Source organism: Bactrocera oleae, chromosome X, assembly GCF_042242935.1.
Source record: "Bactrocera oleae isolate idBacOlea1 chromosome X, idBacOlea1, whole genome shotgun sequence".
Taxonomy (NCBI): domain Eukaryota; kingdom Metazoa; phylum Arthropoda; class Insecta; order Diptera; family Tephritidae; genus Bactrocera; species Bactrocera oleae.
Genome location: NC_091541.1, coordinates 30,420,371 through 30,437,297, shown reverse-complemented (window position 1 = coordinate 30,437,297; position 16,927 = coordinate 30,420,371). Strand labels below are relative to the sequence as shown.

The following is a 16,927-nucleotide window of genomic DNA, read 5'->3' as shown; positions in this document are numbered from 1 at the left end:
CTTTCATTCAATATTTATAATTTGTTCGATTCACAATAACAAAAGGGTTGCATTCTAACAAATAATCAGTTTTACCTTATCTACATATTTTGCAAAGGAACCAAAAGAAAAAAAAGAAAACAGATAACACCGCAATGGCAGAAAATAAATAACATAAATACTTATGGCGTAGAATTCCTTTCTGCGTTGGCGGTTGTTGTTGTTGTAGCGGCAAAAATTACAAAAGTTAGTAAATAAAAAGAAATGTACTTAGAGAAATATTCTTTTTAAGGAGTAACTGAATATCATAATCATTTATATGAGTGTTCCATTTTCACACTTGACCGCTAACCATTATTTATTCAGCGTAATCCATGTTATTGTACATTTTGTATAACAAATGTTGTATTGTGTTTTGAATAGGCTTGCAATAACAAAAAAATGACTCTTGGTGAACAACATAATGGGAGTGTATCGTACCTGACAAAGAGTCGAGATATAAACCTAGCACAAACCATTGGTATACAACAGCAGAACAACCAACAGCAAAAAGATAAAATGGCATTAGCTACAGCAAACGAGAAGAATAGTCTTATAAATAAACATGTAGCAGTTTCAGGAGTTCTAGCAATATCTTCAAAACAGGTTAGTAATCTTAAAATATAATATTTATGTCCGCTCGCATTAAATCCCTCAAACAAATATCAAAGATTATTTACAAAAATAAATAACTACAAAACAACATACGAATACTATACCGCGATTATCATCTTGGTGATGGTGGTCGTATTTCTCTGATTTACGTTTTTGATGCATTTTTGTTTTGTTACATATTAAAATTTTTCGACAAACTATCATATCTGCCAAAAAATTTGTTTTTTAATTTCCAAATTTATTTTACAAACGGATAAGTTCCTCCAAATGATTTTTTGTACAATGTATATATTTATACCCTGAACAGGGTATATTAAGTTTGCCACGAAGTTTGTAACACCCAGAAGGAAACGTCGGAGACCCTATAAAATATATACATAAATGATCAGCATGATTAGCTGAGTTGATTTAGCCATGTCCGTCTGTCTGTATATATACAAACTAGTCCCTCAGTTTTTATGCTATCGATCTGAAATTTTGCACCTGTCCTTTTCTAACAAAGAAGCTGCTCATTTGTCGGAACAGCCGATATCGGACCACTATAGCGTATAGCTGCCATACAAACTGAACAATCGGAATCAAGTGTTTGTATGGAAATCTCTTTCATTTGACGAGGTATCTTCATGAAATTTGGCGTGTATTATTATTTAAGGCATTAATCCAATCCTCGAAGAAATTGTATAGATCGGATGACTATAGCATATAGCTGCCATACAAACTGAACAATCGGAATTAAGTGCTTGTATGGGAAACTCTTTCATTTGACGAGGTATCTTCACGAAATTTGCCACGGATTATTGTTTGAGGCAACAATGTAATCTTCACAGAAATTATTCAGATCGGATGACTATAGCATATAGCTGCCATACAAACTGAACAATCGGAATGAAGTGCTTGTATGGAAAACTCTTTCATTTGACGAGGTATCTTCACGAAATTTGTATGGCATGGATTATTATTTGAGGCAACAATGTAATCTCCGAAGAAATTATTCAGATCGGATGACTATATCATATAGCTGCCATACAAACTGAACAATCGGAATGAAGTGCTTGTATAGAAAACTTTCATTTGACGAGGTATCTTCACGAAATTTGACATGTATTATTATTTAAGGCATTAATCTAATCTCCGAAGTGATTGTATAGATCGGATGACTATAGCATATAGCTGCCATATTAACTGACCGATCGGAGTAAAGTGCTTGCATGGAAAATTTTTTTATTTGACGAGGTATTTCACGAAATTAGGCACGAGTTATTGCTTAAAGCAACAAATTATTCTCCACAGAAATTGGTCAGATCAGATCACTATATCATATAGCTGCCATACAAATTGAACGTTCGGAATCAAGTTCTAGTAAGGGGCCTTTGTATTTGTGAAGGGTATTAACATTGTTTCTTGTTTTTAAATAATTATTATCCAATCATCTTTCTAATACCATTGGGAATATGTGTATAAAGTTTCTTAGTGATCGGTTAAGGTGATTCGACGCAGAAGCGTAACAAACATTAATTTAATATTTTTATACTCTCGCAACCTGTTGCTACAGAGTATAATAGTTTTGTTCACCTAACGGTTGTTTGTATCACCTAAAACTAATCGAGTTAGATATAGGGTTATGTATATATAAATGATCAGGATGAAGAGACGAGTTGAAATCCGGGTGACTGTCTGTCCGTCCGTCCGTCCGTGCAAGATGTAACTTGAGTAAAAATTGAGATATCTTTATGAAACTTGGTAGCCATGTTTCTTGGTACCGTGAGACGGTTGGTATTGCAGATGGGCGTAATCGAACCACTGCCACGCCCACAAAACGCCATTAATCAAAAACAAATAAATTGCCATAACTAAGCTCCGAAATAAGATACAAGACTGTTATTTGGTACACAGGATCACATTAGGGAGGGGCATCTGCAGTTAAATTTTTTTTTTAATGGCGTGGTCCCGCCTCTAATAGGTTTAATGTGCATATCTCCTAAACCGCTAATGCTATAATAACAAATTTCACTGGAAGCAAATGTTTTTAGCACTTCTATTGACGGTGTGAAAATAGTTGAAATCGGGTGGCAACTCCGTCCACTCCCCATATAACGGTACTGTTAAAAACTACTAAAAGCGCGATAAATCAAGCACTAAACACGCCAGAGACATTAAATTTTATCTCTGAGATGGTATGAGATGACTTTATAGGAACCGCGTTCAAAATTAGACAGTGGGCGTGGCACAGCCCACTTTTAAGTGAAAACCCATATCTTGAGATCTGCTTAACCGATTTCAACCAAATTCGGTGCATATCGTTCTTTTCATGTTTCTATGTCATAGTGCGAAAATGGGCGAAATCGGACTACAACCACGCCTACTTCCCATATAACACATTTTCAATTCCATCTGATTCTTTCACTTTCCATTATGCATATCAAGCAACAATGATTATATCGAGGTAAAACTTTGCGTGAATAATACGTTTAAAGTATGCCACCTTGTGACCAAAAATTGTCTAAATCGAACCAAAAGTGTTCAAGCCCCTAAGTACTAAATATGTGGCCCCAGTGCCTATAGTTGACCTTCTACCGAAAATATCAGCCAATCCACAAAGAAATCTCAAACGAGTACACCATTTGACTTTGCGAGAGTATAAAATGTTCAGTTACATCCGAACTTAGCCCTTCCTTACTTGTTTATTTTATTTTATATATGTTGACAAGCTATTAAAATTTGATTTGTAAAATTGTAATTCGTGGCCGGAAATGTTACAGGTATGCGTATGTTGTAAAAAAACTCTTTCTGGTGGTTGTGAGAGCTTCGAAGTGTAGAGATTAAACAGTAGCAGGAAGAGGACACCACCCTGCTCTAATTCCCGTTGTTGTTGTTGTAACGGTTACTTAATCCCCGTTTGGGTGATAAATTCCAGATTGGTTGTCATCGAAGTTATCTAACGGGAGGCCCAGGAAACGAGCTGTTTTCGATTTTTTCCGATCCGTTCCCACGGGTTTATTTCGGCCAAGGACTGTCAACGCCCCCCCCCCTCCATACCCCTCTTAACCCTGAAATCGTGGGATGTTAAACTAAAGACGACCCAAAGACACCGCTGTCCATTCGGTTATCTAGTTTGGAACCATCCGTATAGATGCTTATCCCTGCCTCCTTGTCCACTTCGTCCCTTTCCCACTCATTTCTGAAGAGGAAGGCAATATTGGGAACCGGATTAAGATTCAGCTCTGTAGGATTTCGAAAATCCGTGGTTATGGGAAGAAATGCGAACTTTTAAGTAGAATAGAATGCCCCTTGTTAATGGCGACTATTAGGTAGGATTCCCTCAGTCTAAGAGCTGACTTCACTGCCGTTTGCTTCCAAAACAAGTTTGTTGACAGTAAGTGTAAAATAACGTTTAGTGCCTTGGCGTTATTCTGAGAGCTCCACTGATGCAAATACTGACTGCTCTTTGTATGCTTTCCATACTTCTAACCGCGCATTTCTTTTTCGTTATTGGCCACCATACTAATATATCGGAAGTCATAATCGGCCTTACAATTGCCAGTGAGCTATCTGAGGCGGTAATTCCCATCTGGTCCCTACCATCCTTTTAATTGTGTTAAGTTCTGTAGCTGCTTTCTTCATCCTAGCTTCCATGTTTGGATTCCAAGAAAGCTTTGCAAAATTAATCCCAAATAGCTTGAATTATCTCCTATCACTAGCCTGGTGCCACTTAATAATGGCGGCGTGATATCTGGAGTACTGTTTCTTAGTGAACAATTCTAGCATTCAGCGTGGAAATAACTTATCTGCCCAAGAGCATATGTTCATTTAATTTTCGGAGAGGCTCCGATATGCCCAAATCTTTAGGCGCGCTCAGTATTGCCTTCGGCTGAATGTTATTGAAAGCGCCTTCTATGTCTGAGAAAGCTACGAGGATGTATTCTTTTATCTCCAGAGACTTTTTAGTCTCTGCTACCACTGAGCTTAATTCCGCCACCGATTTTCCCTTAAGATACGCATGCTGCGAAACTTGATTTTTTTTCAGGGTTTAGTTTGCTTCTTATATGTATTTCTTATAGCCTCTCAAACGTTTGTAAGAGAAACGAGGAAAGACTAATTGATCGAAAATCTTTTGGATTGGTATGTAAGGTTCTGCCCGCCTTTGGTATATATATAACCTTAACTTTCCTTCATACCGAGGGAATATAGTTTAATTGCAGTGCCTGCAATATTCTTAAATACGGGAGACCACCAGGGGCCTAATTCTTCTCCTACTACGTGCTATTGGACAAGCCACCTATAGTGCTAGTCGAGAAGACTGTAAACTGCTTAACGAGGATGTCTAGGTCCTCAATGTTTTCTGGTCTCTTAGCTGCCACTGCGCAAGTGGACATACTTTCCCCCACACTTGTGGGACCTGTTATGAGCTTTAATATAAAAAAAACCAAAATCTTTGCATCTCCATTAAGAAAGCTTCCGGATCTCTAGTAAGAACGCCGGGGGAAGTTAGTTGCTCCCAAAAATGAGCGGCGTTCGGAATGAGCTCGGCAACAATCAGCAAGAAGACAGGAGCGAAGCTTGGTCCGGATGATAAGGCAAGCACAAGTAAAGGGGCAGAAGCTAAAGCGGGACACAAGAAAGCAGTAGTGCCAGAGGCAGCCAGATCCAAACCCTGCAGCCAAAATACGGTTGCAAATTAGGGGGAAGGGGAGATGCCACAGGAGAGTCTGCTGGAAGTGCATCTGCCAAAGAGTTTCCTGTATTTAATATTCAGGACCCGGCAAAAGCAAAATATGCGGAGGGGCGACGCGCCGCAATACCTCCTGAGGAGAGTAGAAATGCAACCGCCAACCATAGAGGAGCTGACGAAGAAGCTCCAAGCATCGATTGACAAAAGCTTAGTTCCTAATAATTAATTAAAGAGCAACTCACCCCTTTCGTTGATGTCCGTGCTGTCCCAGTGTGTGGTACGCGTTGGAGTCGTACCCAAGTAAAATCGAACACTTAGATGCTTCGCTGTCTCGAACCAGCTCTTTAATCAGCTGCGATGGTACTGCTACCTCGTCATACGGCATGTAACATGACACCAGCCGGTATTTATTTCCGCCCGTCTCCCAGCTTACTGCTGTTGTGTCGTTATTACTATAACTATGACCTTAATAAATAAGACCTTAAGCTTTTTACTAGCCAATATACATGTTCCAGCCTTACCTACGCAGCCTTCCATGTATAAATTGTGACGTCAGACCGCAAATACGCCCTCCATTAAAATATTGCTCCTGAATGAGGACGAAGTCAGGCCGTACTTTTGCCATGCGGTTAGCTGGAGGATATTAATTTGGAGAAGACGCATTAGTTAGTGTGTTCTCTGCGTCTTCTTGAGAGTCGCTCAAAAGCTCACTCTCAGTGTAAAGTTTAGAGAGTCTATCTGCAAGCTCAGACCCCGAAGTAAACTCTCCTTGTTCAGTGTTTTCGACGTCACTCGATGACTCCATTGGATTTTCCTCGATTTCATATTTCGATCCCGATGCCAAGTTTTCTCCTACATCGGCCTGACTTGTAGGTCAAGACCTTTTCTTTTGTGAATCCGTAGTTGATCTCCCCGTCGTAGAACCCCAGTTGGCAAATTCGGGTTACAGGCTCTGATGAGCTGCATTATCTGGCGATGGTTTAGCCGAGATCTATTCCCTTGCCCTCGGACGGGATAAGATATCTTTTTTTTCTACCGCTACTAGTCTGGCTCCGAGGTAGACCTCCCCCACCTTAACTATTGCGGCCTTATATAGCTGGACCGATCTCTCGTCGTCTTACACTATCATTTTTATCTGGCCCTTGGCGGGAGTGGACCTGTATTCCTTAGTAGCACCTCCAATGCCATATTCGTCAGTGCGGCTTGCACCCACTTCCATTGGGCTCTGTGAATTTTGCCTTCGGGATCTCCCTCATCCAGCACTCCAACGATAATGCGGTTCCGGGTCACATCAGCAAAAGATTTTGCGGGCGTCACGCTGTTGTTGTTGTAGCTTCAGAATTCTGCCGAGTTGACATTCCTTGACCGGATAAAATCCGGGTCCGTTCCTATTACGTAGACCCGACTGTCGTGGGAACGGCGGGTCGTCACGCTCTTAGCTGACGGCTCAGCCTCTTCAGCTGACCTTTGTCTCTTAGCTGCCACTGCCGGCGCTTCCAGCTTGAAGTTAGGCAAGATAACTCTCGCGCAATCAATGGATTCCTGGAGCTCTTTTGTGAGCTCTTCAATGTTAAAGGTAGGCCATTCTCTGGCTGACGCACTACTGTCAGCATCACAGTGGTTGATATGGGCTGCTTCCGGTGCTGTTGCTTTCTTGGAGCCAGATTTGGCTTATGCTCCTTTAGTGCTAGCCATAGCTCCAGGACCAAGCTTCGCTCATGTTGTCGAGCTCGTACCATACGCTGCTCTCCTATAGGAACAACTCGCTCCTAGTATGTCCGTTTGCGCATAGCTCCCTCTACGCAAGTAAGGCTATCTTATTATGGAGGGCGCCAGGTATCCGTAAGCTCGAGTGTGAGACTGGGCTATTTAAGAGCCCCAGCTAGGTTGATCTTCGGCACGGGTCGCATGACACCTTGATCCAGCCCTTTATATACCTCCTACCATAGTAAGACCTCCTATCTGGATGCTGTACTATTAAAGAATAACGAACACCCAGATATGAAGCCTGATCTTAGCTAGATACCTCACTACAACAGGGGCGAACTGCTGGCAGCTCTTCCCTGCCTACATCGTGAAAATGTGGTATCTATTCCCAGTCAGCATTCGCCTGGAGGATTCAGCGGAAGATTTTCCCCAACCAGTTCGGCCGGTACCTTGAATATTTCTTCATAGTGATCAATCATCACTCTAAAAGAATATTTTAATACTCTCAGTTGCAAGTATTGCTAAGTAAGCTTTCTAAGTAAAAGCTTACCTTACTACATTTATAGCATCATTCATCGACTCCTGCTCAATGCTGTTTCCACATGTTACTACATCTGATGAAGAGGTGTTTGATAAATTTGTACGCAGAATGTTAGGCGCAAAAACAGTTGCTATCCATTTTGTTACCGCAGACTTCTACATCACCCTCGTGGCCAATAACTCGTCAGAGCAGGATGCAACTCTTGCTAAAAACTTAAATAAGACATAGAGGGTATCGCGATGAGCCACTGGAAGCAGTTTGACTAAATGTGATATTGCTTCTAAGCGGCGGTTACGCATTCCTATATGTATAAAATAAGATTAATAACTAAAGCATAAGTGTTACGCATATTGTATATTACTTTGAGTTTCTAAAAATGCTTTATACAGACCGCTGCACATTAAAGGCTCTGGGGGGTCCCGGAGGAATTCCTTTAGTAACGTTGCAACATCGTGCGGACAAGTTTGCTCTCGAATATCAGTGACAGCATTCTTGTCAAAGTCCTCACGCATCTAAAAAGTTACCAATGTGCAATAGTATTTTTAAATTTCATAAATTTTGCTGAGCATATATTAGAACAATGTAGCTCCAAATCTAGCTGATAAAAATTCCGTATTTGATTACCGATACGTCGAAATGACGTACTCATTTTTGTTTACACTCTCAGACTTTTATTTGTATTCGGGGCAACTTGATACGCGTAGTTTGCTCAGTCGGTCTTTATGTTATTATATGAACTTCATGAGACTGAAAATGAAGCTTAAATATATCTATGTCGCCGTAAAGCTTTCACAGTTGGTGGTTCCATCTTCTTCGATATTCATCGCTCACGCGGACGGCTCCAAAGACCTTGCGGAGAACTGTTCTCTCGAATGCTCAAGGTGTCTTCTCGTCTCGGAGCTTTATATGCATTTTGAACAAATATCTCAAAACAGATGGAACTCAATAGCAAGCTACAATATAAGAAAGCAGATATGGCCCATATATGATGAGAATAGAACACAGGATCTACTAATTAGGTCAACAAATAGTATATAAAAACTTACAGCTAAGTACTATAACGGGGCAATGGCTTTTTGAAGGGCATGTACTACAAATGCGCTTGCTTTGTAACAATATTTGCTGCAGCTGCAACCTAGAATGGAATACGAAAACGGTTTTCCACTTTCTCTGTGAATGCCCAGTTCACAAACCCGACACAAAATACTTAGAAGCCATCAGGCATCAAATGTACATAATATTATACAATATAACTAAAATTTAAATTCCATCTGATTCTTTCTTTTTACAATATATACAGTACGTTAATTAAGCACAAATGAATTTAAAGAAATACAACTTTGCATAAAGAGTGTTTTTCAGGGAGTGACACCCTCATCAAATGGTCCATAACTTTTCAAGCACCCAGACACTATATATCTATCTCCATTAGTTTTAGGTGATTCCAACAACAGTTAGGTGCACAAAACTTTGTGAAACATATTGCGGTATTATAAAAACGATTATTCTTTTAGAAAAGGGTTCGAAATAAGGTTTTTTTTCTTGCCTCATGCATCTCATTTGCTAAATGTGACAACTTGAAAATATTTATTTTTTATGAAATTTTTAAAACTTAATTTTTCCTGCCTATAATACTAATGTAAATCGGAATTTCAAAGCTCTACATTTTATGCGATTAGTAAAACAAGAGAACAGGGAAGTTCAACTTTGACATGCTAAATTCGAAAGAGTTATTATAATTATTATCTCTCCAAAATATTTGAAAAAGTCTCCTTTTCTTCATGAAAAATGTCCCATCTGAGCGTCAAGGGTATTAGAGGAGCATTTAGCTTTGGTCGAAGAATGGCTAGCATACTGACGAATAAATGTAAATAATCAAAAGTGTAAGCACTAAGGCGAAAAATGTGTTAGCCAATTAAAATGAATAACATCTTAGTACCACAAGCAAATGCTGTAACTTATATTGGCAGTCACTTGGATAGAACGCTCACATGGAGAAAACATATTATATATCCATTAAAATAACTAGTTTGAAAATAAGTGCAGCAAATTTTAACAGGCTTTTAAAAAAATTCTAAACTAAGACTTAAAAATAAAGTTTTGTTATACAACGCGGTAATAAAGCCGATTTGAATGTATTGATATAATATAGATTTTCCAGTCAAAAATCCTTAAAGCTATAACGAGTTCGCCATGGTATATTCGAAATAAAAATATTCACAAAGAAAAAAGTAGAGAACAGCAGAAAAAATACGAACTTAAAATCCGTAATCATCCAAATCTGTTAGCCTTGCCAGTCCCGTAATCAAACCCGCTTAAAAAGGAAAGATCTACCAGCCTTCTAAAGAGGAACTAATCACCAAACAGTCGCAACTGGAACCTTGAGCTTGTCTAGTTTTAAATATATTTAAGATTTTGTTACTTATTGTTAAGCTTTGAACAAGCCGATTCAATAAATAAAGATATTTTACCAAAACAAATTAATATAAAGTTTTGTCAACTCCCGAAGGTATTACCCCGGGTTTGATCCTTGGAAGTTGCAAGAGTATATAATATTCGGTAGCACCCGAGTTTAGCCCTTCTTTACGTGTTTTGACATATCTCAAAGAACTGCATTAGAGCTTTGTTTTCTTACTCAAAGTATACATGCTTTCAAATCGCTGGCGGTGGCCACTCACACTCACAAACATGTATGTTTTGCAAATATAATATTTACTCATAGAAATATGCGCGAGGGAAGCTACTGAGCACCTTGCGTGTTCGCTATTGCGTCGTAGTTGTATTTCCTTTAGATGATGTTGAGGCGGGGACTTTTTTGTTGCTCATTATCGGAAAATTCTCTTTTGGTGTCGTTCAGTGCGTCCATACGGGCGACACGAGTCCAGTAACTTGAATCGAGTGTTACTCTCATTTCTTTTTACAAAATTTCCGCAAATGTTTGTGCGGTTCGGCTACTCGACACTTTGGGCGTTGCATAGTTCATTGTTTATTGATATGTTATATTCCGCTTACAAAGATGAATGTGGTAGAACAATATTTAGAATACCCGCTATAGATATATTCAATACCAAATTTATGACGGGAATTTCCTAATCTATCGTAAAGTATCAAATATACGTACTTTTTTTGCGCCATATTGTTTTTCTTTTTCACACAAAACATTCACGAATTAATTACATTTATTTTCTTAAATAAAATGATATTCGAAATAAATCCTTTGTGGTTATAATAAATAAATATGAACACATATTAACATTTTTATGTAAATATAAAAAAGTAAATGTAACTCTGTTTTTATTAAAGTTTATTTCTATATATTAATAAATTTAATACTGCTAAATGTTATTAAATATTTTAATTAAATATTTTTTAAATATATCACATACTAAATACAAAAGAGTCATAACTCGAAAAATGCCAAATGTTCAAGGGGAGCAAAAAACAGTTCCTGGAAAAGTTATTGAAATTCTACAGTCAAATCGTCGTCCATAATGTAGAGTATATTCTCTAAAGAGCGTCTTACTCAAATATTATTGATTTTCCAGTTTAACAGAGAAATTAAGGGACGTACTTGAGTTATGACATCGAATAATAGTGTGGTAATCACAATTTTTTCATCAAAAGTGACACATTTATAATAATACAGATGATACTGCGATTTGACAACCCTAGTGGTGCAATCTGGCAACTCACAACTTTATCTTTTTTATGTTATACATACTCAGAACGACATACGAGCGCTATTTGTGTTGTTAACAGTAATTTAAAATATTCATCTCGCCAGAAAATTGGAATTAAATTGCGAACATTATCGCGCGATCATATTTTGCAACTTTTGAGGAGGATTGACGCAGCAATATGATATGGTGAATTCAATCGGAGTCGTAGATCACTCCAAGACGAATTTCGTGAAGGTCGTCCAAAATCAGTTGTTGTTCCGGAAACTATTGATGTTGTGCGCAAGCTGATACTGCACGATTTATCGTGAGATTGAGACAACTATAGGCATTAGTAAGACCACCATATATTTATTATTGCATAAACATTTGACTGTAAAAAAGATTTGTTCACGTCCCCACACAATTTGAAAATCGCTTAAAAACAGAGTTGTGTCGATTGGTCGGGAGAAATATTAAAAAATTACGGTAGCGGTGCTCCGAAACGCGTCTATGATATGGTGACAGGTGATAGATCGTGGTTTTAGGCGTACAGCAGCTGACTGTATGGGTGGTTCCAGGTTTGCGCACGAAGCACTTCCAAGAACTGTAAATTCTGAGTGGTGTACAACCTTTTGTTTGCCAGTTATCTTTCCAGAAACAGGAAAACCAACCGCCGAAGACGCACCACTCTACAACGACAATGTCAGCTCTCACACATCGACTGAAACAACTGCATTGTTGAGCACTCAAAACATCGATTTGATAAGCCATCCATCGTATAGCCTAACTTGGCACTGAATGACTTCTTTTTATTCCCATACGAAAAAAATAAACTAAGAGATCAACGTTTTTTCGGCAATTTTCCAGTTAAGTAAGATAGTGTTGTAAATGAAATTTCTTGGGTAGATAGACAAGTATATTACGAAATGAAATATTAAAAAAATTTGATATAGTAAATTTTTGAGTTGTGACGATATAGTATATATTCATTTAAAACCGAGCGATATTGCAACAATTGAAAAAGAATACTGCACAAACTCGACTCGAGGCGTGTCGCTCGTCTGTACGCACTGACCGTCTCTAAAAGAAGGTTTACCGATAATAAGCGAGAAATGAATCCCCGTCTGAACACCAACCATCCGAGCAGAAATAGCACGGTCCCTTTGTGTTGTTGTTGTCACGGTTATCTAATCCCCGCTTGGGTAGTAAGGTTTCGTTGTCGTCACAGCCCTTTAACGGAAGGCCCAGGAAAGGACCTATTTCGAGAGGGTCGGACCATAGAAACGTGTTAGGTGAGGGGTTCATTAGGCATGCGAAGAGGTGGATGGTGTCCTGCGGGAACTCATCGCACGAAGGAAATCTACTTGATATGTCGCGGTCGATTCTGGATAAGTAGGAGTTTAATCTGGTACAATATCCAGGATGACGCAAGCGTCATTCTAGATTCTCGAGCTTTGTGTTTTCAATGGGTGGTGGTCCGACTCCAAGTACGCCATTCACTGGTTTCTGCAGAAACTACCTAAAGAGGAGTTTATTTTGTTCCTTGATCGGAAGCATGCGGGTCTCACTGTGCAAATGTTCAACCGGAGACGTCAAGAGGCATCCATCGTCCGCGTTTCTCTACATTCAGGAAACCATATCGATGTTGCGTAATTTATGACCAACCGCTGGATTGCCTGTATGTTGCCAGCTACGTTTCTTTGTCTTTTCCCCAAGAGCTGCCGTCTAACGACTTGAGGCCTTGTACTTTGGAAGTTATCGTGTGTGGAGTGAAAGACCACAGGTTGTCGAATGTAACCCCTACAATCCTAGGATTGTTGACACTCGGAATTTTAATGTCATCGACTGTGATGTTTAGTTCCAGTGTGTACTCCTTTGTCCAGTTTCTGAATATGGTAGCTGTGGATTTCGTGGGGGAGTGTGTCAAGCTCCCTTCATAGAAGAAGTGAGCAAGTTCGGAAACATAGCCGTTTACTTTCAAACACATGCCATCGATTCCATTGCCTGGAGTTCAACAGTAGCTCAGAGAGGGCATTACCTTGCGGAAACCCCTGTTTAATTCTTCTTAATTTAGAGTTTTGACCTCGAAACAGTACGGATGATTGCCGACTGCTCAAATAGGTCCGCCTCTTCAACCCTAGAGGGAGTGTGGGTTGTTCGATGTCCACAAGTAACGTTGTATGGTTAACTGCGTCAAGTCCAATGCTACGAGGATCGCCCTCTCACAGAGTGGTTATTAATTTAGGCCATGAACTATATGGGCGTTTATGACGCTAAGTGCTGTGGTGGTAATGTGCACTTTGCGGAAGCCATGCTGATGGTCTACTAGGCTCAGGTGGTGAGTGAACATCGGAAGTCGCAAGGCCTAAAGTTTCTTCACTAATGAAGAAAGGAGAGTTATCGGATAATAAGACTCCCCTTGGTTGGCGGATTTACTACGCTTCAGTAGACTCTCGGATTAGAGAAGACCTTGACAGTGGTCCAAAGCTTACTTAACGAGTGGAGAGGTTGCAGGACTTCAGATGCTCTACCCATTTTGTCCGCTTGTGTTGGTTTACCATGTGACGAATCTCCAAATTAAGATCCTTTAATCGGGAGTCACAGGGATCCGCATGGCGTAAGTTGGCTAAAACGATACTGGTCAGACAGGCAGTCATGCTGTCTGAGTGAACTCCTTAGAGCCGTTGAAATGCATAAATGTGTAGCAGCGAGCTGTTACGAGCAAGAACACAAAGCGTGCCATCCGAACACGAACGGCACGCTCCCTTCGTCTTTCCCCGTCGTCAGCTCGCCAACAAAAAATTTGTTTGGGTGACAAAAGAGTCCGTGTGTGGACCGGAACTTACACACTCTTCGTTTTTTTTTTTTTGCATAGACTTATGGCGGTTTTGTTTATCGGAAAATGTATAAGTAAAACAAAAATGCATGACAAGCAGAGACAAGTACAACAAATTCACAAGATCAGTAGCCGTTGTACCTATCTATTTGCTCTTAATTTATGTTGTATTTTTACTTGTGCTTTAGAAGTTTTAACGTTGCTTATTGAGAACTATAAACATTTTTGTATGCTCAAGGCATTTGCAAATTCTATTTTTCACTTTTGAATATTCTTAGCACACATATCGTTTAAATATTAAATATTCCGCTTTATTTACAACACATGCATATTTATATACATACCCCAGAACAGAAACGGTGCACAAAGCCGTAAATGCGCTCAATACTCTCAGAGCTGCTACAATCGGATTATGCCAAACACAGAGAGAATTTTCTGTGTTGTTGCTCAGCACAATGTTGGAATTAGAGACCGACTTGCCACCCTTCCTTACTTACCATACCGTCCGTATCAAACGAAATCTGTCAAAAGTTATGCCCGTCGTGGCACCGTAGAAATCAGTTGTTCACATTTGACCAATGCTGACATTGTTCAAGTAAGTGTTCAGTAAAAGATCATAACTAAAATGCAACTATTAAAAATTGTCTTCCTATTTGTAAATAATTGTATTCAACTGTGATTTTAAGTGGGTTTAAGAACATTTCAAATATATTCAAGGTTATTTTTTAATTACTACAAAATATCAAGGCTAGCAACCCTGCGTCGTAAGAAAGCAATCAGTTGACTCGTTTCTGCGGGAAAAATGCAATTTTCGCGGATATCCCACGTTACGATAGGTAGAAGCGGTTGATAAAGGGATACCAAACTTATTCCAGTGTGAGAACGCCTCAAAATTAGCGTTTTTTGTAGGAGATCAGTTGGATATTTAATATGTGAAGAAACTATTTTAATATTTTTCTATGATTTTATTATATAATATATTAATACATACTTTTGACCTTTCAATACTTAATAAAGAGATTTAAACTTGTTAGCTTTTAATTAAGGACCCTATTAAGGTTTTCAACCCAATTGCATTTTGGTTGAAGTTGTTAAATTCAGTATTATGGTTGTAAATTTCGGTTGTAGTGTAGTCAAATTTCAACTTTTGTTGGTATTACGGGTTTCAACTCTGTGTCAGTGGGAGTGGCTAAAGTATAAAAAAATTTCAACTGCTAACAAGCAGTTGTAGTTAAACATTAATGAATTTATTTAGTAAAAATATTAATAGAAAATGGAAAATGGGTAAAAAGAACTATTTTATATATAATTTCAAACTATTTTAAACAGTTATGTACAAATCCAAAGAAAGGTGAAACATTTGTTGAGCTCGTGGAATAGAATCCCAAAACTGGACAAGACAAGCTACAATGTGGAAACATTAAAATAAAATTATGGAACCGTGGAAAGTTTTTCGAATTCGAACATACAGCATCGATACTAACTACTCCTAGGAATATATTTTTGAGTAAAATAAAATTTTTTATAGCATCTTTCTCTTCTTCTTAATTCTCACTTATTGGCGTTTTGTTCACAGAGCAAATATGGTTTTCATATTATTTAAAAGCAGGTTTTGTAACAACCATAGATATCGTAGGTTGAATCAGCTCAAAGTTAAAATCATTTTAAATGCGTTCTTGATAACTACCGGCAGGAAGAAAATGGAGAGTTTATGGTAACGTTCCTTCGTCTCATTTAGTAAAAAGCAAAATGATTTTTCAGTTAAAGGAAACTACCTTATGAATATGTAATAAACATTATTGAAAAGCCATTTAATTGTCAATAAAACTTTGGTTTACTTGATGTAATGAAGTTCGAATGGAATTGAGTGATCACGAATTTTTTTTATTATGCGCAGCACATAAGTTTTCTTCCGAATATTTTTACCATTGTGATACAAATCAAAACTAATGACCATTTTAATAATTATTCACTTGTGTGAGCAATAACTTAATTAAATCCTTTTGATTTTTAGTTTAAACATTTTTAGCTGTTTAATTATATGTCAAATCTTCATTTTTTAGGTTGGCAACATTAATCAAATTTCGACTGAAAATAGTTGAAAATCGTAGTACCAATTCAACCGAGTGCAGTTGAAAACCGTTATAGGAGTATAATAAATGTTTTTAGTAATTTTCACATCACAAAACATTTAATCAAATACATTTAAATTTCGTGTTTGCTTTGGTTATCATTGGTTCACTAACTGCATACAACCGTTTTGATACTGCGTAAATAAGTTAAATCTAAAAAAAAACTTTAATTAGGATTTAAAACTATGTGTGCACTTATTTATTAATATTCATTAATATAAGCGTGAAATTTATAAAACATAGAAAAATTACATACTTTAATTTGTGAATTTTTGGATTTTAAGCGCGAATATCTGGAAAACTATAAGTCTCCTACGGCTATATGTGTCTATATTCTAAATCTGGAGAACATCTTCTATCGTTCCATATCCCCGAATTCGCTATTTGCTATACTAAAGCCCAGTTATCTGCGACTCTCGAATAGCTATATGCAGTGCAGAACAAGTAATGTTGGAAAAAGCTAAAATTTGGATTGCCTTTCTCAACTCATGTCTTTCTTCCCATTCCATGTTTTCATTATATTATAAATTGCGTGCAAAACTTCCAAGGTTTTTAAGCGGTTGGCACTGTTAGCAGGTAGTTTGTATGATTAACTTGAAAGTGCTTGATCATATAATGGTTCTGTGCGATAAGATAGATAAGAAGATAATGAATATTGATTCAAATTTTTTTTTCTCAAGTTGGTACATCTGTCGTGAGAGCACACGCAAAGTTACAAGTCATTCTTGTAAACAAAGAATGACTTGTAAC

At 38.1% G+C, this 16,927-nt stretch overlaps 1 protein-coding gene across 3 annotated transcripts in view; it reads left to right on the top strand.

Annotated features, from left to right (window-relative positions):
* Nucleotides 1-16,927, top strand: part of Ank (Ankyrin) — a 77,590-nt gene that overhangs the window by 6,787 nt on the left and 53,876 nt on the right. For 2 of the 3 annotated variants that reach the window (XM_070112514.1, XM_070112516.1), the window contains exon 2: nucleotides 403-624. The exons of the other annotated variant lie outside the window; for it this stretch is intronic. In XM_070112514.1, coding sequence (XP_069968615.1) covers nucleotides 403-624 — 222 coding nt within the window. The remainder of the gene's footprint in view (nucleotides 1-402; nucleotides 625-16,927) is intronic. 3 annotated transcript variants of the gene reach the window in all.